The sequence below is a fragment of the Sorex fumeus genome, unplaced genomic scaffold (genome assembly GCF_029834395.1).
Source record: "Sorex fumeus unplaced genomic scaffold, SorFum_2.1 ptg000008l, whole genome shotgun sequence".
In the NCBI taxonomy this organism is placed as follows: domain Eukaryota; kingdom Metazoa; phylum Chordata; class Mammalia; order Eulipotyphla; family Soricidae; genus Sorex; species Sorex fumeus.
The window spans coordinates 5,311,973-5,333,048 of record NW_026606065.1 but is presented as its reverse complement, the minus strand read 5'-3'; the positions used below and the strand labels follow the sequence as shown (position 1 = coordinate 5,333,048).

The 21,076-nt window shown below is 42.0% G+C and overlaps 2 protein-coding genes across 2 annotated transcripts in view; both read left to right on the top strand.

Moving 5' to 3' along the window:
- Nucleotides 1-21,076, top strand: part of BCKDHB (branched chain keto acid dehydrogenase E1 subunit beta) — a 426,555-nt gene that overhangs the window by 101,924 nt on the left and 303,555 nt on the right. The window lies entirely within an intron of this gene.
- TTK (TTK protein kinase) overlaps nt 1-21,076 on the top strand; it is a 50,132-nt gene that overhangs the window by 28,917 nt on the left and 139 nt on the right. The window contains exons 14-20 of the mRNA XM_056109680.1: nt 7,546-7,703; nt 7,827-7,978; nt 9,880-10,004; nt 12,588-12,665; nt 13,824-14,000; nt 14,410-14,494; nt 14,997-15,094. Of these exons, the coding sequence (XP_055965655.1) occupies nt 7,546-7,703; nt 7,827-7,978; nt 9,880-10,004; nt 12,588-12,665; nt 13,824-14,000; nt 14,410-14,494; nt 14,997-15,094 (873 nt within the window). The remainder of the gene's footprint in view (nt 1-7,545; nt 7,704-7,826; nt 7,979-9,879; nt 10,005-12,587; nt 12,666-13,823; nt 14,001-14,409; nt 14,495-14,996; nt 15,095-21,076) is intronic.

Genomic DNA, 21,076 nt, shown 5'->3' with positions numbered 1-21,076 from the left:
TCAGCCGACAATTCTAGGTTCCAATGTCTTTCAGCCAACATGGCCGACCCGAGTTCGATTCCTCCGCCCCTCTCGGAGAGCCCGGCAAGCTACCGAGAGTATTCGATATGCCAGACACAGTAACAACAAAGTCTCCAAAGGAGACGTTACTGGGCCCGCTCGAGCAAATCGATGATCAACGGGAGGGCCTTTACTTTACTTTACTCGAGCAATGTCTTTCAGAGCTGGGGATGTGTCTCAGCCCTGGGACACATGCATAGCTAAGGCCCTAAGATCAATTTCTGGAACCACAAAATTTCTTTTCTCTTTTTTTTTTTTTTTTTTTGCTGCCTCTTACTCTCACTGTTTTTTTGCTTTCCTCATAATTTACTGTGTTTGCAGGTAAAAGTAGTAACACTTTGTTTTATTAAGAGGACTCTTCTCACTAAGCTACTCTGAACAACCTGACAGACTCATAGCAGTGAAGGTGCAGCTCATAAATTTCTTGTACACATTGACTCTTCTGATGTTATGTTATGCTATGTTACTTCAGCTCCCATGTTGAGCAGACCAGAAGGGGAGAGGCAAATGCGAGGCTCTCTTTATTGCTAGGTTGGGCTAGGGTTCGAGTCTCATCCAACACAGTGGAGTCTTACAAGGACCCGGACCCAAGTTCCAGGGAATATTACATAAGTATATGGTTACATAAGCAAAGTTGGCACAGTTTTCCCAAGAAATGCTGCAAAACAGTCACAAGTCTGTGAGCTAATTGGTCATGCCCACCTGCTCTGCTCAGAAATATCCTGCTTATCATATGAATGGCTAAAGGATTTCCAGCTTCTTCGAAGGCAGCCTTCAGGGAATTCTTTGGGGAGGAGAAGGGGAAACAGAAACTTAGGCCTGCTGCCTGCTTCTGCCTTAAAGTGATGCCTGTTTTAGCCCTTCTGCAACTGTACACTGTCTTTCTCCTAACCCCTTTTCTTCTTCCCTTTGTTGATATAGTGGTGGTACTGCAGTAAGGGTCACACACTGCTCACACACTTGGTTATGACACCAGTGCTCACAATGACTGGTGCAGGAACCAAGATTTTGGCCTCATATGTGAAAAGCCAGTAGTGATCTGAATCACATCTCTGGGCTCTTAGTTCTTTTCTTATTCCTTCCCAGTTGTCTGCAGGGTAGTCAAGTTGAAATGCTTTTTAAGTAAATGGTTTTGGCGCTGAAGCCATAGTAAAGCAGGCAAGACACTTGCCTTGCGTAGGGCTGACTTGGGTTCAATCCCCAGCATCCCATACAGTTTTGGAGCCCTCCAAGAGTGATCTCTAAGGGCAGAGCCAGGAATAACCCGAGAGCACTATAGGGGATAGCCCCAAAACAAAACAAAACAGGATTACTTCTGTATGTCAAGAGAGGTTCGATACCCTCCTCGGTTTTTTGTTGTTTTTTAAATTTTTATTTGTGAAACACTGTGAGGTACAGTTGTTGACTTACAAATTTTTGTGCTTGGATTTCAGTTATACAATGATCAAATACCCATCCCTCCACCAGTGCCCATTTTCCACCACCATGGATCCCAGCATCCCTCCCACCCCCCACCCCCCATCTCCCCCTGCCTCTGTGGCAGGGCATTCCCCTCTGTTCTCTCTCTCCTTTAGGGTGTTGTGGTTTCCAAAAGAGGCATTGAGTGGCAATCATGTTCGGTCTATAGTCTACTTTCAGCATGCATCTCCCATCCGGGGAGGATCCTCCCAACACCCTATATTTGGTGCTCCCTTCTCTATCTGAGCTGCCTTTTCCCCTGGCATGTGTGGCTGGCCTCCAAGCCATGGAGCAAACCTCCTGGTACTTATCTCGGCTATTCTTGGGTGTTAGTCTCCTATTTTGTTACTTTATGTTCCCCAGATGAGTGCAGTCTTTCTGTGTCTGTCCCTCTCTTTCTGACTCATTTCGCTTAGCATGATACTTTCCATGTTGTACCACTTGTATATAAATTTCATGACTTCATCCTTTCTAACAGCTGCATAGTACTCCATTGTGTAGATGTACCAAAGGTTCTTTAACCAGTCAACTGTTCTTGGGCACTCAGGTTTTTTCCAGATTCTGGCTATTGTGAACAGTGCTGCAATCAAAAAACAAGTGCAGATGTCACTTCAACTATGATTTTTTGCCTCTCCGGGGTATATTCCCAGGAGTGGTATTGCTGGGTCAAATGGGAGCTCAATTTCTAATTTTTGGAGAATACTGTTCTCCAAAAGGGCTGAACCAGTCAGCACTCCCACCAGTAATGGAGGAGGGTCTCTTTCTCGCCACATCCACACCAGCACCGGTTGCTTTTGTTCTTGTGGATGTGGGCCAGTCTCTGTGGTGTGAAATGATATCTCATTGTTGTTTTGATCTGAATCTCCCTGATGATTAGTGATGTAGAGGATTTTCTCATGTGCCTTTTAGCCATTCGGATTTCTTCTTTGAGAAAGTTTCTGTTCATTTCGTCGCCCCATTTTTATATGGGATTGGATGTTTTCTTGTGGAGTTCCATCAGTACTTTGTATATCCTGGATCTCAACCCCTTTTGGGATGTGTATTGGGCGAATATCCTTTGCCATTCTGTAGACTGTCTTTGTATTTTGGTCACTGTTTCTTTGGAGGTGTAGAAGCTTCTTAGTTTAAGATAGTCCCATTTATCTATCTCTGTTTTCACTTGCTCGGCCAGTGGCGTGGCATCTTTGAAGATACCATTAGCTTCAATGTCATGGAGGGTTTTGCCAACTTTATCTTCAATGTACCTTATGGTTTCTGGTCTGATGTTGAGGTCTTTAATCCGTTTTGATCTTACTTTTGTACATGGTGTTAGGCAGAGTTCTGAGCTCATTTTTTTGCATGTAGCCATCCAGTTTTGCCAGCACCATTTGTTAAAGAGGCTTTCCTTACTCCACTTCACATTTCTTGCACCTTTCTTGCAAAGATTAGATGATCATATGATTGAGGGGAGATGTCAGTGTATTCAGCCCTGTTCCATTGGTCTGTGGCTCTGCCTTTGTTCCAGTACCATGCTGTTTTAATTATTACTGCTTTGTAGTAGAGTTTGTAGTTAGGGAGGTTGATTCCTCCCATTTTCTTTTCCCCAAGAATTGCTTTAGCTATTCGTGGGGGCTTATTGTTCCATATGAATTTCAGGAATGTTTGCTCCATCTCTTTGAAGAATGTCATGAGTATCGTTATAGGGATTGCATTGAATTTGTACAATGCTTTGGGAAGTATTGCATTTTGACAGTGTTAATTCTCCCAATCCATGAGCAGGGGATATCTTTCCATTTCCTTGTGTCCTCTTTTAGTTCCTGAAGTAGCGTTTTGTAGTTTTCTTTGTACAGGTCCTTTACGTCCTTAGTTAAGCTGATTCCTAGGTACTTGATTTTCTGAAGCTCAATTGTGAACGGGATTGTTCTTTTCATGTCATTTTCTTCTCTCTCACTATTTGTGTATAGGAAAGCCATGGACTTTTGGGTATTGATTTTATAGCCTGCCACTTTACTATACAAGTCTATTGTTTCTAGGAGTTTCTTGATAGAGGCTTTAGGGTTCTCTAAGGATAGTATTGTATCGTCTGTGAATAGTGGGAGTTGATTTCTTCCTTTCCTACCTGAATGCCCTTAATATCTTTTTCTTGCCTAATCGCTATTGCAAGTACTTCCAGTACATACTGAACAACAGTGGAGAGAATGGGCATCCTTGTCTCGTCCCCGATGTTAGAGGGAAGGCTCTCAGTTTTTCCCCCGTGAGGGTGATGCTTGCTGTAGGTTTGTGGTAGATGGCTTTAACTATATTGAGGAAAGTCCCCTGTATACCCTTTTTGGCGAGGGTTTTTTTTTTTTTTTCATAAACGGGTGCTGGATCTTGTCAAATGCTTTCTCTGCATCTATTGATATGATCATATGGTTTTTATATTTTCTTTTGTTGATATGATTGATTATGTTGATCGATTTCCAAATGTTAAACCATCCTTGCATCCCCCGAATGAATCCCATTTGGTCATGGTGTATGATCTTTTTGATGATAGCTGAATTCTATTTGCTAGTATTTTGTTGAGAATCTTCGCATCCGTGTTCATCAGGGATATCTGCCTGTAGTTTCTTTTTTTTTTTTTTTTGTGGTGTCTTTGTTTCCTTTTGGTATTAGAGAGATATGGGCTTCATAGAAACTGTTTGGTAGAGTTTTTGTTTCTTCAATTTTCTAGAAAAGCTTGAGAAGACCTGACAATAGGTCCTCTTTAATTGTTCAGAAAAATTTACTAGTGACCTGAACCTGGGCTTTTGTTTTTGGGAAGCCTTTTGATTACAGTTTCAATTTCCTTGATGTTAAATATTCAGGTACTTAATCTTATTGATTCAGCCTTGGGAGATTATAGGAATCCAGGATTTATCTATTTCTTCTAGGTTCTCTTCTTTCGTGGCATCCAGACATTCAAAGTAGTCTCTGATTATCTTTTGAATTTCTTTGATTTCTGTTGTGATATCCCCCTTCTCATTTCTGATTCGGTTTATTAGGGTTCTGTCTCTCCTTTGTGAGTCTTGCTAGTGGTTTATCTTGTTTATATTCTCGAAGAACAGGCTCTTGGTTTCATTGATCTTTCAGGTTGTGTTTTTGGTTTCCATGTCGTTGATTTCTGCTCTAAGTTTTATGATCACTTTCTGCCTGATTTGGGCTCCTTTTGTTGGTCCTTTTCTAGGATCTTTTTTTTTTTAAATTTTTTTTCTTTTTATATTTATTTATTGAGTCACTGTGGGATAAGTTACTAAGCTTTAAGGTTTAAGTCTCGGTCATACAATGATCAAACACCTTTCCCTTCACCAGTACTCATTTTTCACCACCAAGAACCCCAGTATACCCCCCTCCCACCCCTCCCAATGCCTGTGAGGCAGATGATTTCCATTTAACTCTTCTCTACATTGATTACATTCACTATTTTGACAAAAGATGCACCATTATTGTTTAGAATTTTCCCCCAAGCAATCAGAATTGCTGAAAAGGCATTGTGAAATATTTTGTTTTCTATAACTGGTTATGAGAATCATATAATGTCACGCGGCCACGATTTTGGATTTCTGCAAAGAGCCAGATAATTACGACATTGGTTTCTGTGTGTCTGGTGTTATGGCCGTGCCGGAGAGCCGCTCGTGGGGGCTTACTCATGACCTCGGTAGGGCGTGAAGGATGTGCCGGTACTGCCCCCCTTCCCATGAGACTGCAGTTGCCCCATCACCGCCAGCTCGTACCTGGCTTTCCTATAAGCTCTGAGGCGGCGGCCACCTTGCTGCCAGGGGAGAAAAAAGGCGGAAGGGAGCAACACCCTTTCCCTCCTGGGGAGGCATGGCACCATAGTTTAACGCATGATCCATTCACTTTTCTTCTGCAAGCTGCTGGGCTCTGGACTAAGTCCTTTTGCTTCTGGAGCCATGGCCGTGCCAGAGAGCCGCTTGTGGGGGACAACTCATGACCTCGGTAGGGTGTGAAGGACATGCCGGTACCACCCTCCTTCCCATGAGACTGCAGTTGCCCCATCACCGACGGCTTATACCTGGCTTTCCAGTACACTCTGAGGTGGCGGCTACCTTGCTGCCGGGGCCGGGGGTGGCGGGAGAGGCGGAAGGGAGCAACACCCTTTCCCTCCTCGGGAGGCATGGCACCATAGTTTAATGCATGGTCCATTCCTTTTTCTGCTGCAAGCTTCAGGGCTCTGGATTAAGTCCTTTTGCTTATGGAACCATAGCTGTGCCAGAGAGCCACTCGTGGGGGGCAACTCGTGACCTCGGTAGGGCATGAATGCCAAGCCGGTACCGCCCCCCTTCCTATGAGACTGCAGTTGCCCCATCACTGCCAGCTCATACCTGGCTTTCCAATAAGCACTGAGCCGGCTGCCACCTTGTATGCAGTCCAGGTGCATTTCTGCCAAAAGCCTCTGGGTTCTGCGATTTGTTTCTGAGTCTCTGGGATCATGGCCATTAAATGACTTGATCAGGGGCCAGAGAGGCTGTCATGGGGGCGAATCAGGGTCTCTAAGATGGGGAGGAAAGGGCTGCCTTCACCCCCATCCCTTGAGGCCCCATGTGTCTGGCCCCAAACCTGACTGTCCAGTGGCGTCTGGAGGATGGCGGCCACCAGGCCGCCAGGGGGAACAGGCCAAGGCACGAAACCTATTCCCACCTGGGATGGCCCAGTGCCTGTAACCTACTGCGTGGTCCAGATGCATTTCTGCCAAAAGCCGCTGGGTTTTGAGATTTGTTTCTGAGTCTCTGGGATCATGACTGTTAAGCAGTTCGATCAGGAACCAGAGAGGCCATGCCGGCTCCACCCCCATCCCGTAATGCCCCACATGTCTCATCACTGTGGGCCCAAACCTGACTGTCCAGTGGCCTCTGGAGGATGTCGGCCACCGGGCCGCCAGGGCAACAAACCAAGGCACAAAATCGGTTCCCACCTGGGGTGGCCACACGCCGGTAAAAAAAGCCAAAAGCTGTTGGGTTTCGAGATTTGTTTCTGAGTCTATGGAATCAAGGCCTTTAAGCAGTTCGATCAGGAACCAGCGAGGCCGTGCCTCCAATTATATAGCTGAGCCGGAGGTGGTTTGTGGGTGTGTCTCCCACATACCTAACTTTTGACTGTTTACTTTCTCGGTAAACTTTGCCCCAAGTTTTTGGGGTCTGGCCAAAGGCACAGCAGCAATTTTGGGGTATCTGAAAGTTTGACATTGCCATCAGGCTGCTGATGCACTCGCCTCACAGGTACAGATTGACCTGCTGGCGGCACCATACCCCCTCCTTTTCTAAGATCTTGAACTGTGAAGTCACGCTGTTTATGTGGGCCCTTTCTTCCTTCCTGAGAAATGCTTGCAGAAGAATAAATTTTCCCCTTAAAATGGCTTTAGCTGCATCCCATCGGTTCTGGTAGCTTGTGTCTTGTTTTCATTTGTTTCCAGATATCTTTTGATTTCATCCTTGACTTCCTTCCTGATCCACTTGTCTTGACTATTGCATTAAGTTTGGCGATGAACATGTGTACATATGTGTACATATATCCTTTTGGGTCAATGTTGTTGGGTTTTGGGGATAGATGACATGTAGCACTCTGCTGGAATGTTTGGTATTTCTATTCTTAAATGTTACATAGAACTCTATTGCTTTTCATAAAAGCTTATCCAGAGGACATACCCACCAGCACTGGATGAGGGTTCATTTCTCACCACAACTTTGTCAACACTAGCTGTTTCCAAACGACTGGATATGTGCCATTGTCACAGGTGTGGAATGATTCTTGTTTTGATTTGCATTTCCCTAGTCATGAGTGGTGATGAGCACTTTTTCATATTCCTGTTGGCCAACAGTCTGTCTTCTTTGGGGAAGTTCCTGTTCATCTCCTTACCCTACTTATACATGGGGAGGGCTGTCTTTGGATATTTTTGTTGCTGAGTTTTGTGAGTGCTTTTTAGCTGTTGGATATCAACCCCTCATCTGATGTATGTCCCCACCACTCCTAAGCAGTGACTTCTAAACTTTCTGCTGTTTCACTCTGTAGGTGTTTCAGGTGTTGAATGAGAAGAAACAGATACATGCTATAAAGTATGTAAACTTAGAAGAAGCAGATAACCAAACCATTGAGAGTTACCGGAATGAAATTGCCTATTTGAATAAACTGCAACAACACAGTGATAAAATCATTCGGCTTTATGATTAGTAAGAATATTTTTGTTTATAAACAACTCTTTCTTGTTACATTTCTTCAGATGTTTTATAATCAAATTACAGTCAAATAGTCAAACTGATTTTTGTTTTTCCTGTTATTCTTTCTTATTCCAGTGAAATCACGGACCAATATATCTACATGGTAATGGAGTGTGGAAATATTGATCTTAATAGTTGGCTTAAAAAGAAGAAGTCCGTTGATCCATGGGAACGTAAAAGTTACTGGAAAAATATGTTGGAAGCAGTTCACACTATTCATCAGCATGGTATTTTTAAATCTCTTTAGCGGCCAACATGGCCGACCCGAGTTCGATTCCTCCGCCCCTCTCGGAGAGCCCGGCAAGCTACCGAGAGTATTCGATATGCCAAACACAGTAACAACAAAGTCTCCAATGGAGACGCTACTGGGCCCGCTCGAGCAAATCGACGATCAACGGGAGGGCCTTTACCTTTACCTTTTTATGTCAGTGGTAGAACAATATTACAGCCGTAAGGAGCTTATCTTTTATGTGGCCAAACAGGATTCTGTCCCTGGCACCTGGCACCTTGAGTCCCGCTAGGAGTAACCCCCGAGTGCAGAGCCAGGAATAAGGCCTGAAGACAGCCAGGCATTGCCCCAAAACCAAAAAATAAAATAAAAAATTATATCTCCTTAGGTGAAATTAAAATATTTGTTAAGATTTTAAGGCATTGCCTATTGACCTTCAATTGGATAAGCTAAATATTTGGTAGTTTTATTTGCTTACTTCTATTTGGTTTGGGGGTTATACCTAGCAGTCCTCAGGGCTTACTCCTGGCAGAACTCTTGGGAACCACATGTGGTACCTGTGTTTCCAACCCAGGTCAGCTGCATATAAGACAAATATCCTGCCTGTTGTACCCTCTCTTCGGCCCCACGAGTATAGATGAAAGAACAAAGTCATTTATTTAGAATTCAATTAACTGAAGGCTATAGGGCATGAATTCATGTTCTTCATATTATGGTGCGTCCATAACTTAGCGAAACTGTAATTTTCTCACCCATAATCCTGAATCACCAAACCCTTGGATTATAGCAGAGCTGAGTTTTCAGAATTCAGATATCCTAGAATTTGGGATATTGACTTTGGGCATTTATTTTGAGTTGTGTGCATGGTGTAGGAGTTAGTTTTGGTTTTAGTTTTTTATCTATTTGCTGTATTTTCTTCCCTTTTTTTTTTAATGGAATCGATTCTTTTTAGGGTTCATCTCTATTAGCTTTTTTCTCCTTTCGCTCTCTTTGTGTTGTTGTTGTTTATACCTGTTTTGGGGGCCTGATGCAGTGCTTCAGAGTCGCTCCCAGTGGTGCTGAGGATTCCACCCCAGCACCTTCCTCATGTGTCCCATGCACGGCAGTCCTTTCGGCTGTTTCTGCCTCCCTTGTTCCTTCCCTTTCTTGAGAGAGAGGGAGTAACTGTACTAGATATTGTTTCCTCATGTCTCCCTTCTTGTAAGGTAAATGACTGTTCATTAGGGATCAAGATCAGGGCCATAGGGGTGGGTGTTGTCAGAGCAGAAGGGTCTAAAGTGTAATTTGCAAGGCTGTATCGTGCATGATGGTTCACAGAGAACATAAATTTTAGGACCATAGAAAATACAGGGGCTAAGACTCTTGCCTTGTGTGTTGCCAATCTCGGGTCAAACAGCATCAGGACCCAGGATACTGTCACAGATCCTATGATTCTCTCACATCCGCCATGTGATCTTGAGTTACTAAGTTCTTTTTTTTTTTTATTTTATCTTCATAAAGTTGCTCACAATAATTTATCAACATTCAATATTTCAACACCAGTCCCACCACCATTACACCTTCCCATCACCAATTATTTCAAATTTTCCCATCAACCACCCAAGCCTGCCCCAAAGGCAGATGCTAAATAATTTAACAAATTCCTAAAGTCTTGACCCTAAAGTTTCTTTATTTAAAAACGGTAATGATGAGATTAGTTTCCTTGGCAGTGGTATGAGGACTAAAGGATCCCCTGTAAGCAACAAACTTAGAATACTGTCTGGCACTTAACAGTATTCTTTGTTTGCAGAATATATTTTAAATGAATAATTTTATTGGAAAGGAATCAGCTTTTGTAAAACTAGTTGTCCCTGGAATGTTTTATTTTGTCTAATATTATAGTGGATTTGTGTTTTGAAGGCATTGTTCACAGTGACCTGAAACCTGCCAACTTTCTGATAGTTGATGGAATGCTAAAACTAATTGATTTTGGGATTGCAAATCAAATGCAACCAGATACAACGAGTATTGTTAAAGACTCTCAGGTAAGACTTCCCTTTTACTCTACTGTGTGGTTGGTTACTGCATAGTAGAGTTCAGTTCCTTTTCAACTATGAAATACTATTTTGTTAATGGGGGATTTAATTTTTACCTCTCCCATTCTTGAAAGGATTTGAGACCCTTTTTACGGGGGGAGGATCACAACCAGCCTTGCTAAGGGGTAACTGCTGACTCTGAACTCAAGAATCTCCTTGAGGTGCTTGGAGGACCATATGGGATGCTGGGATTGAACCCAGGTCAGCGGTGTGCAAGGCAAATGCCCTACCCACTGTACTATTGCTCTGGCCCCAAGGATTTGAGACCCTTTTATAAGAATAGATACTGTTCTATGAAAACCTCAAAATTATGATTTATATAATTTAGTATAGAAAACCAATATAATATTCAGTTATTTTTCTATAATTAAGGTGGAAATGTTGTAATTCTGCCTGGGAAGTCTTAGTAATGGTCTGAAACTTTGTCTCTGGAATTTTTGGTAGCAACCAAAGAGGGAATTATAGTTGTAAGCTTCTCATTGTCTGAAATAGAGATTCCAAAGAAGTAAGATTTTCCAATTACTTGCCGCTAAAAAAAAAAAAAAAAAAAAAACTTTTTAATTTTAATTTTTTTTGAATCGCCGTGAGATAGATCGTTACAAAATTGTTCATGATTGAGTTTCAGTCATACATTGTTCCAACACGCCTCCCTCCACAGTGTGATTTCCCAGTACCAGCATCCCAGTTTCCCTCCCCCCCTCCCCCCCCGCCTTAAGCCACTCCTCCCTCACCCCAGCTTGTCTGTATTGCAGGCACCGCTCTTCTTTTTCTCTCTTTCTCTCATTTTAGGCATTATAGTTTGTGATGCAGATACTGAAAGATTATCATCTACATCCCTTGGCCTGCTTTTAACACTCAGTTCCTGTCCAGAGTGATCATTGCCAATTAGTATTGTCATACTGGACCTTCCTTTGTCTTAACTACCCTCCATCTTCCACACCATTGACCACCATTGACCAGTCTTCCTGGCCCGTTTTCCTGGTCTTGGATATTAGTTTCAGACTGTTTTGTTTGGTTCTGGTTTTTAATCCCACAAGTGAATACTTTCTTTCTATATCTGTCCCTTTCCTTCTGACTCATTTCACTTCGCATGATACAGGACCCACATTCACTGCTGGTGGGAATGCCAGTTGGTCCAGCCTTTTTAGAAAACAATATGGACATTCCTCGAAAAACTAGAAATTGAGCTGCCATTCGACCCAGCCTTATCACTTCCAGGAATAGACTCTGGGGGGGTCCAAAACACACAGCAGAAATACCACCTGTACTTCTATGTTCGTTGCAGCACTCTACACAATAACCAGAATCTGGAAACAACCCGAGTGCTTGAGAACAGACATATAGGTGTAGAAACTATGGTACATCTACACAACGGAATACTGCACAGCTGTTAGGAAAAGTGAGATCATGAGATTTGTCTATCCTGGGTATACTTGGAGAGTATCATGCTGACTGGAGGGGGAAAAAATTCTTAAAGTGGGTCTTTATGTTGGAAATGCAAAATAAGCTTTGTAGTCAGTGAATTTTTGTATAGGTACATAATAGCAAGCCTCATGAAGCTGTCCCTCAGAAATTGAGTAGATGAGAATAACTAGAAACAATTCTGCTCCATACTAAGAGCTGTATTTCATGTATATCGAGGTTTTATGTGGCTCTGCCTTAATGCTATTAATAAAAGTAGATTTTTTAGGAATAGATAAACAATGTGCTGTTCAGGCAGTCTTATTTGACAGTTACTTCTCTTCATCTTAAACATGACTGAACATGTTTTTGTAAACCGGTTTGAATATAACTTCTGTGGCAAAGACCTTAAGTACAGTTATTCCATGTTTGAAAGTAAAACCTTGTATTTTAGATTAAAATTACTACATTGTAAGAATGGCATCATTCCTTTGTGGAAAATATACCATGCTTTTTAGGTAACTATTTCATGTTTAGTTGGATGTGGCTCCAGTGAGTATTCAGAGAAAAAACTAGATTTCTGGCTGGTTGGTTGATTTAAAAATATTCTGGGTCAATTCTAGCATATAATTGATTGTCTCTTTCAAAAAATATGACCATTAGTACAACTTTAGAATGAACAGTTTTATGATAATTGCCCATTATAATCAACCAAAAAGCCAGCATTTTGAGCATAGTGAAATTTTTTTATTAAGAACCTAATTGATTTTTCTGAAGTATGAAAAGAATTATATTGCTGGTGGCCAGTGCAATAGCACAGTGGGTAGGGAGTTTGCCTTGATGTGGTCCACCTGGGTTAGATCCTGGGCACCCCGTATGGCCCCCCCAGGCCCACCAGGCATGATCCCCGATCATAGAGCCAGGAGTTAGCCCTGAGCACTGCAGGTGTGGCCCTGAAACAAAACCATAAAATTGTGTCATGTAATTTAATTTCTTATTAATGTGTGACATCTGAACTTATCCTTTTCCAAGAATCTGGCGTGTATGACTTTAAAATTCAAAAAGCAAAATGAGGCATTTTCATTGATTTGTTTTGTTCAGCGATTTGTGTCTTCTGTTATTTGGAAATAGGTTGGTACAGTTAATTATATGCCACCAGAAGCAATCAGAGATATGTCTTCGAGAGAGAATGGGAAATCCAAATCAAAGGTACTGTAAGGTTATTTATATCCCATCTATCAGTAGGAAATAAACTTTTAAAAAAATTTGCTCTATTCCTAGGGGTAGAGTGAGGGTTGAACAGTACATGTGGTTCCGGGGATGTAGCCTTACACAAGGGCTCTGTCTTTTGTGCTAAGATTTTGCCTTCCTAAACAGATTATAATGGATTTATCCCTTGTTGATGTGAAAATGTCACTAATATTATACTCTTATTGAGCACCATTGACTGTGGACCAAAATTCCTCACCTTTCCCTCCCCAAATATTTTGCTTTTAATGCAGTGATGTCTAGAAATGCATCTCAGATGATTTTTCTTTGTTTTAAAGTTAAAGAATAAAAAGAAATTAGCTCTCACTTTCACACCTTAAGTAATATTTGTTGTAGACTTTGTAGTCTTTGTTTCTTCTCATTGTGATGTTATACTTATCATTCATAAATTTTTGAGTTCTTTTTGTTTGATTTTGGCTTCTGGGTCACATCCAGCAGTGCTTAGAGTTTACTTCTGTCCTTGTGCTCATGAATCATGGGCCATTCGTCAGGGAACCAACCACATGCGGTACAGGGAACAAACTAAGGGTGGCCTCGTGAAAGGCAGGTGCTTTGATTCCTGTACTCTCTCTCTCACCCCGAATTCTACATTTTAAAGGACAGCTCCTAAGGAATTTTTCCTGAGTTACCTCTGGCTGCTAATTTCACTATGTCAGGGAATTTTATATGAGTCTTATTGACTCCCCTTTTTGTGTCCATTTTGCCCCTCATCATGCCTTGGGTTTCTAAGCTAACCTTTCACCCGAGCAGCACTTGGAAGTGATGTGTGGTTTTTAGTGGGCTGGAGCGATAGCACAGCAGGCGGGGCATTTGCCTTGCACGCGGCCGACCCGGCTGACCCAGGTTCGATTCCTCCACCCCTCGCGGAAAGCCTGGCTAGCTACCCATGACGTATTCAGTATGCCAAACACAGTAGCAAGTTTCACAATGGAGATGTTACTGGGGCCGCTCAAGCAAATCGATGAACAGCAGGAGGACGGTGACAGTGACAGTGAATGTTTGTTAGTATTAGGGTATGTGTTATTAAATGTTCGATTTTTGTGTTAAGATTAAAACAATGTTGTTTTTTTGTTTGTTTGTTTGTTTTCTTTTACCTAGATAAGCCCTAAAAGTGACGTTTGGTCCTTAGGATGCATTTTGTATTATATGACTTATGGGAAAACACCATTTCAGCATATAATTAATCAGATTTCTAAGTTACATGCTATAATTGATCCTAATCATGAAATTGAATTTCCTGATATTCCAGAGAAAGATCTTCAGGATGTGTTAAAGGTAATATTCATAGGACATGGATGTAGAAGAAGGTTTCTTGTACTTAACTGTTTGATTAAAATAAACAGCTGACATTAACAAGATTGAAATTACATGGCTGTCAGTTGTAGAACACATGGTCTTGCATGTATGAGGCCCTGGGTTTGATTTCCTAGCACCACATCAAATAAAAACAAAAAGGAATGATGACTAAGTTAGCTTTTCAAGATACTGTAAATTCACTTTGAAGGTGTTTTGAAACTAATGGATAGTTGGATGCCTTGCAGAATAACCTGTGAAGCAATCTTGTCATTTCTGAGTGGTCTTAAATTAATTTCTGTATTATGGTACAATCGGGGGAAAAAACACTTTACCAGAATAATATAAAACCACTCTCTCTGTTTTTAAAAATTTGCCTTTATTTTTATAGTGTTGTTTAATAAGAGACCCTAAACTGAGGATATCCATTCCTGAACTTCTGGCTCATCCATATGTTCAGATTCAAACTCATCCAGGTACTTATTTTTTAAAAATTAGTTTATTACCAGATTACTAATATCGACAAGCTTTAAAACTAACAAAACTCAGTATCTGAAAAGGCTACCCTTCTCTAGCATGACACCTTCATAGAGTTTCTTTCTCAACTAAATGCTAAGTTCTATCACCTTTCTTTACTAATGACATTATGGTCTATTATCAGTGATTACAAGAATGCCAGAGCAGGGGCTGGAGCAATAGCACAGAGGGTAGGGTGTTTGCCTTGTACGCGGCCAACCCGGGTTCGATTCCCAGCATCCCATATAGGTCCCCTGAGCACCGCCAGGGGTAATTCCTGATTGCAGAGCCAGGAGTAACTAACCCCTGTGTTTATCGCCGGGTGTGAACCTAAAAGCAAAAAAGAAAAAAAGAAGAATGCCAGAGCAGAATATATTGTGCTGTTAAGCAGAATACGTTTTTATACGTGAACGTACATTTTTCTTATTGCCAGTGTGTTACTGAGTGCATATATTTTAATAGGTAAACAGATGGCTAAGGGAACCACTGAAGAAATGAAACTTGTTCTGGGCCAGCTTGTTGGTCTAAATTCTCCTAACTCCATTTTGAAAGCTGCTAAAGTAAGTATATCTACCATGCACATTAATTATAATTGTTTTTTATAGTTTAGTAAGGTAGACAAAGAAAGATGATCCAAACATTAGACCAACTATGAAGTATGTTTCAGAGTTGAAAAGCAATAGTGTGTTTTTGACAAATGCAGATTTATTTGCTTTACATTATATGTAAATAGCACAATTAAAAGTGATTTGACATAAGGTAAATCGAAAATTGCTATCAGTTCTTCACTTGATCACTTGATATCCCATTACTCATCGATTTGCTCGAGTGGGTACCAGTAACATCTCCATTTGTCCTTGTCATGTGCTAGTGTAGCCCAATGGCCTCTGCTTACTCCAGGAACACAAAGAGCCTCAAACCAATCATTCAGGGTCTTGACAAAGAAGTCTGACCATCTCATAGGTGGGCGGCCATGTGATCTTTTGATGTCCTGTGGAATCCAGTCAGCAATGGCTCTAGTCCAGCAGTCATCTCCAAATCTCATTGTGTGACCAGCCCATCTAATTTTCAGTGCCTTGGCAAACAAGACAGCATCCCTGATTCTTGACCATCAACAGAGGTAGAACTCCGGATTCTCTTATTTGAGTGAAGCGTGAAACTCCAAGCACAGCTCTTTCGATTCCTCTTTGGGAGACCCAAATAGCATTCTCATCCTGTTTTCATAGGGCCCAGGTCTCTGAGGCGTATGTTAATGCAGGAAGAACGGTGGAATTAAAGAGATATGCCTAGAGGGAGAGGTTCTTCATCCTTTTAGCTATATCTTCAACACTCTTGAAGGTGTTCCAAGCCACTTTCTTCCTCCTGCGCAACTCAGGTACCAGGTCATTCGTCACGTTGACTTCTCGACCTAGGTACACATAACTGTTGCATTCAGAGATGTTCATTCTGTTGAGAGCGAATGAAATGTCAAGAATGAGTCCGTTTCTCATGAACATTGTCTTGTGAGATTCAGCTGCAGTCCAACCTTTCCGCACTCATGGTCGAAGTCAACCAGCATTTGTGCCACTTGGCTCATGTTTGGTGTTATTAGAACGATGTCATCAGCGAAGCGGAGTTGGTGTAGTTGCCAGCTGTCTATCATCACTCCCATTCCTTCCCATTCAAGTCGTTTCATGACGTTCTCAAGGGTGGCACTGAAGAGTTTCAGTGAAATGGTATTACCCTGCCGAACCCCTGTTGACATCAGTTCCCTGTAGAATGGTGAGATCCTGGTGGTGAATCCATAATACAGCTCAGTGAGGATCCTGATGTATTGAGTATGAGTGCCCTGTTTGGCTAGCGCTTTGATGAGCGCTTCCGTCTCAACAGAATCAAAGGCCTTCTTTAAATCTATGAACGTTAGACAGAGCGACATCTTGAACTCCTGAGAAACCCCAATGAGCTTGGTTATCGTGTGGATATGGTCAATGGTACTGAATCCTTTTCGGAATCCGGCTTGTTCACATGGTTGTCCTTCATCTAGTGTTCTGCCAATCCTATTCAGGATGACTCGAGTGAACAACTTGTAGACGACAGACAACAGGCAGATTGGGCGACAGTTTTACCACATTCTTTGTTTTTTTTCACATTTTGCATTAACTTGGGTTCCTCCAAGTTCCTTAAGTCATTCCCAGAGGTATCAGGGAATTATCGTTACATGGCTTCAGATCTGGGAAGATAGTAAGACCTTGTACATGGCCATCCTGGATTCAATCCTCAACACACATATGGTCCCTGAGCACAACCAGGTGTGACAAAAACAACTGGACCCCTCACATGCAAAGCATGCACCGTATCCCTTTGCACTTTCCCTGGCCTGCCTCATTCTTCTTAGCTTCTTAGCATAGCTTTCAAATTGATTTTCCCCAGCCAGTTATTTTTTACATCCTCTTAGAGAAATCTTAGTATTTACCACATGTAATGTCTTCGGAGCTTTTCTCAAAGCTAGTATCTCAAACCTTTTGTACCCTATTCCTGTTTATATCTATATCATAATTTCTGAGATTTAGCATTATGTATTTGGTTACTTCTAGAACCCTTGTGTATGCTTATTGGCCACTTTGTTTAGTTACCAACAGTTGATAATTATTTCAGTTATGTCATCATTAGGGGCTGGAGCAATAGCACAGCGGGTAGGGCGTTTGCCTTGCACGCAGCCAACATGGCCAACCCGAGTTCGATTCCTCCGCCCCTCTCGAAGAGCCAGGCAAGCTACCGAGAGTATCTCGCCCACACGGCAGAGCCTGGCAAACTACCTGTGACGTATTCGATATGCCAGACACAGTAACAACAAGTCTCACGATGGAGATGTTACTGGGCCCGCTCAAGAAAATCGATGAGCAACGGGAGGACAGTGACAGTGATGTCATCATTAAAACATTTGAAGAGCTTAAACTTAGTTCTCCAGGTAAATCCAATGGAAGATGTCAGTACTTGGCTGGAGCGATAGCACAGCAGGTAGGGCATTTGCCTTGCACGTGGCCCACCCAGTTTCAATTCCCAGCATCCCATATGGTCCCCTGAGCACTGCCAGGAGTAATTCTTGAGTGCAGAACCAGGAATAACCCCTGTGCATTGCCCGCTGTGACCCAAAAAGAAAAAAAAAAGATATCAAGTACTTGGATACATTCACGTAGAACTTTACCTATATTCATTTACATTTTCACAAGTTCTAGTAACTAAATTACCTCAGTTGTATCACTTGTCATCTTGTCGCTCATCAATTTGCTGGAGCAGCCACCAGTAATGTATCCATTCATCTCTGGCATGCTAGTGTAGCCCAATGGTGTCTGCTTGCTCCAGGAACACGAAGAGCCTCAAACCGGTTGTTCAGGGTCTTGACAAAGAAGTCTGACCATCTCGTAGGTGGGCGGCCAGGCATTCTTTTGACGTCCCATGGAATCCAGTTGGTGACGGCTCTAGTCCAGTGGTCTTCTCCAAATCATATCACGTGTTTGACCCATCTGATTTTCGACACCTTGGCGAACAAGGCAGCATCCCTGATCCTCGATCATTTGCGGAGGTTGGAACTCCGGATTCCTTCTCTCACTTGAGTAAGGCACAGCAGAGCCTGGCAAGCTACCTGTGGTGTATTTGATATGCCAAAAACAGTAACAGCAATGGGCCTCATTCCTCTGACCCTGAAAGAGCCCTCTGTACGGCAGCCTTGGGAAGAACAAGCAAGGAGAGGCTGATAAAACCTCAGGGCCGAACTAGGCTGCCAAAACAAAGAAAGACTCAAATGACTGTCTGTACGTTCAATGCATGTACGCTGGCATCAGAGCATCCTTGAGGAACTGATGGTGCAAGTGCGGAAGATTAAGTATGACGTCATTGGACTGACCGAGACGAGAAGACGTTGATCACATCACGCCTTTTTCGACACTGGAGAAGAACTATTTCTTGGAACGTGCAACAGTAGAGGCACCAGTGGTGCCGGGATCCTCATCAAGGCAACCTTGGTCATGAGGATCGATACATTTGATTGCCTAATGATCCACATCGGATGCTTACGTTGGAATAGATGTGGCTCATTGCCAGCAGTTTCTATCTTCGTCGTCTGTTCACCAGCATCCAACTACGATGAAGAAGAAATTGAAGTTCTACATGGAGCCTGAGAAGTTCTACAAAGAAGGCCACAACTTCTACAAGGTCATTGTCGGTGGTTTTAATGCCCAGATAGGACAAAAAAGGTCACCCAAAGAGCTCCACATCGGGACCCACAGCCTAGAATGGAACGAACAGGGTAAGAAAGAGACTGTCTGAGTATGTCGTGTCAACTAAGACCATCCCTGGTAACTCGCAGTTCCAGAAGGCCGAATCTAAACTTTGGACATGGGAGTCTCCTGATGGACAGTTCCACAATGAAATTGACCACATCATATTCAACAGACAGTTTTGCCTGACCGATGTCGCTTGTCCCAAAATTCCAAACGGGATCAGACCACCTTCTCCTTCATGCTAAATTCTACTTCATGGAACGGGAGGAAAGGGCCGCAGGGTTTAAGAAGAGAATTCCCAGAACAACCAACTCAATTACCGCAGGAATTAAAATTGTGCAAAATTTATTTTGTAATTTTTAAAAATTTTATATTCATATTTTATATTTTAACCAATTTATTGCTTAAAACATTTTATAAATAAGATTAAGGTGGGTTACCTTTATCACTCAGCAATACAAAATATGTATTGGCACATTTTGATGGCAAAGATTTGTGTCTTTTTAGTTGGGGGTAATACCTAGCTCTGCTGAATTTTGCTGACTTTTGACTCTGAACTCAGAGGTCACTCCAGGTGGGGCTCAGGGGACTATATTGAATGTTGATTGCACCCAGATAGACCATGAACAAAGCAAGCACTCTACCTACTATACTATCTCCATTCCTGATAGGTATCTTCTTTACAAATTAGATAATAGTTTTTTAAATAAATATATAGATATTAATCACTGTCACTGCCCTCCCGTTGTTCATCGATTTGCTCGAGCGGGCCCAGTAACATCTGCATTGGAGACTTTGTTGTTACTGTGTTTGGCATATCGAATACATCACGGGGAGCTTGTCAGGCTCTGCCGTGCAGGCAAGATACTCTCGGTAGCTTGCCGGGCTCTCCGAGAGGGGCGGAGGAATCGAACTTGGGTCGGCCATGTTGGCTGTGTGCAAGGCAAACGCCCTATCGTTGTGCTATTGCTCCAGCCCAGATATTAATATAACTAGTTATTTTTATATATTAGTTTTTATGTTTTTTAAAAGTCTTATTCATTAAATATCATTTAAAAGTATATTTCTTGATAAGTGTATTTATAGGTATTTAGCTCAGAACAGCTTTGTTTAAAAAGCAAGGAGACCCAGAGAGGCAAAAAAGTATAATGGAAGTGACATCTGCACTTGTTTGTTCATTGCAGCACTCTTTACAATAGCCAGAATCTGGAAAAAACCTGAGTGCCCGAGAACAGATGACTGGTTAAAGAAACTTTGGTACATCTACACAATGGAGTACTATGTAGCTGTTAGAAAAAAATGAAGTCATGAAATTTACATACAAGTGGTACTTCATGGAAAGTATCATGCTAAGCGAAATGAGTCAGAAAGAGAGGGACAGACATAGAAAGACTGCATTCATCTGGGGAACATAAAGTAACAAAATAGGAGACTAGCACCCAAGAATAGCCGAGATAGGTACCAGGAGATTTACCCCATAGCTTGGAGGACAGCCACACATGCTAGGGGAAAAGGCAGCTCAGATAGAGAAAGGAACACCAAATAAAGGGTATTGGGAGATTCCTCTCAGGATGGGAGATGTGTGATGAGAGTAGACTATAGTCCGAACAAGATTGCCACTCAATGTCTCTTTTGCAAACCACAGCACTCAAAAGGAGAGAGAGAACAAAAGGGAATGCCCTGCCACAGTGGTAGGGTGGGATTGGGGGGGGATGGGGGGTGGGAGGGATGATGAGACCCGTGGTGGTGGAGGATGGGCACTGGTGGAGGGATGGGTATTCAATCATTGTATAATTGAAACCCAAGCACAAACATTTTTAAGTCTACAATTGTACTTCATAGTGTTTCACTAATAAAAATTAAAAAAAAAAAGAAGCAAGGAGAACCAAGAAGAACTTAAAGACACACTCATGTGTTCATTAATTATGTTGTTTTGGGTTAGTAAAGACTGAGCATAATCTTATAGCTGATTTGTTTTTCTTCCTCCTTTTTTGGGTGGAGTCCTCAAACAGTGCTTCAGGGTCTGGGAACACTGCCAGTGATTTTTGACCCGCCATCCAGGCTAGATAGGTAGTTCAGTGCTAGGACATGGGAATATAGTTAATACCTAATCCTTAGGCCAAGCAAGATGTTTGAAATTCTTCATTATTTCCAATAGCTTATAATTTTCTGATTTGTTAGAATATCATTAGATTTCTTGAATATCAATATAGATAATGATTTAGAATATTATTATCTGCTCTTCTAACATGATGCTAGAATATCATTTTTTGTTAATCTGAT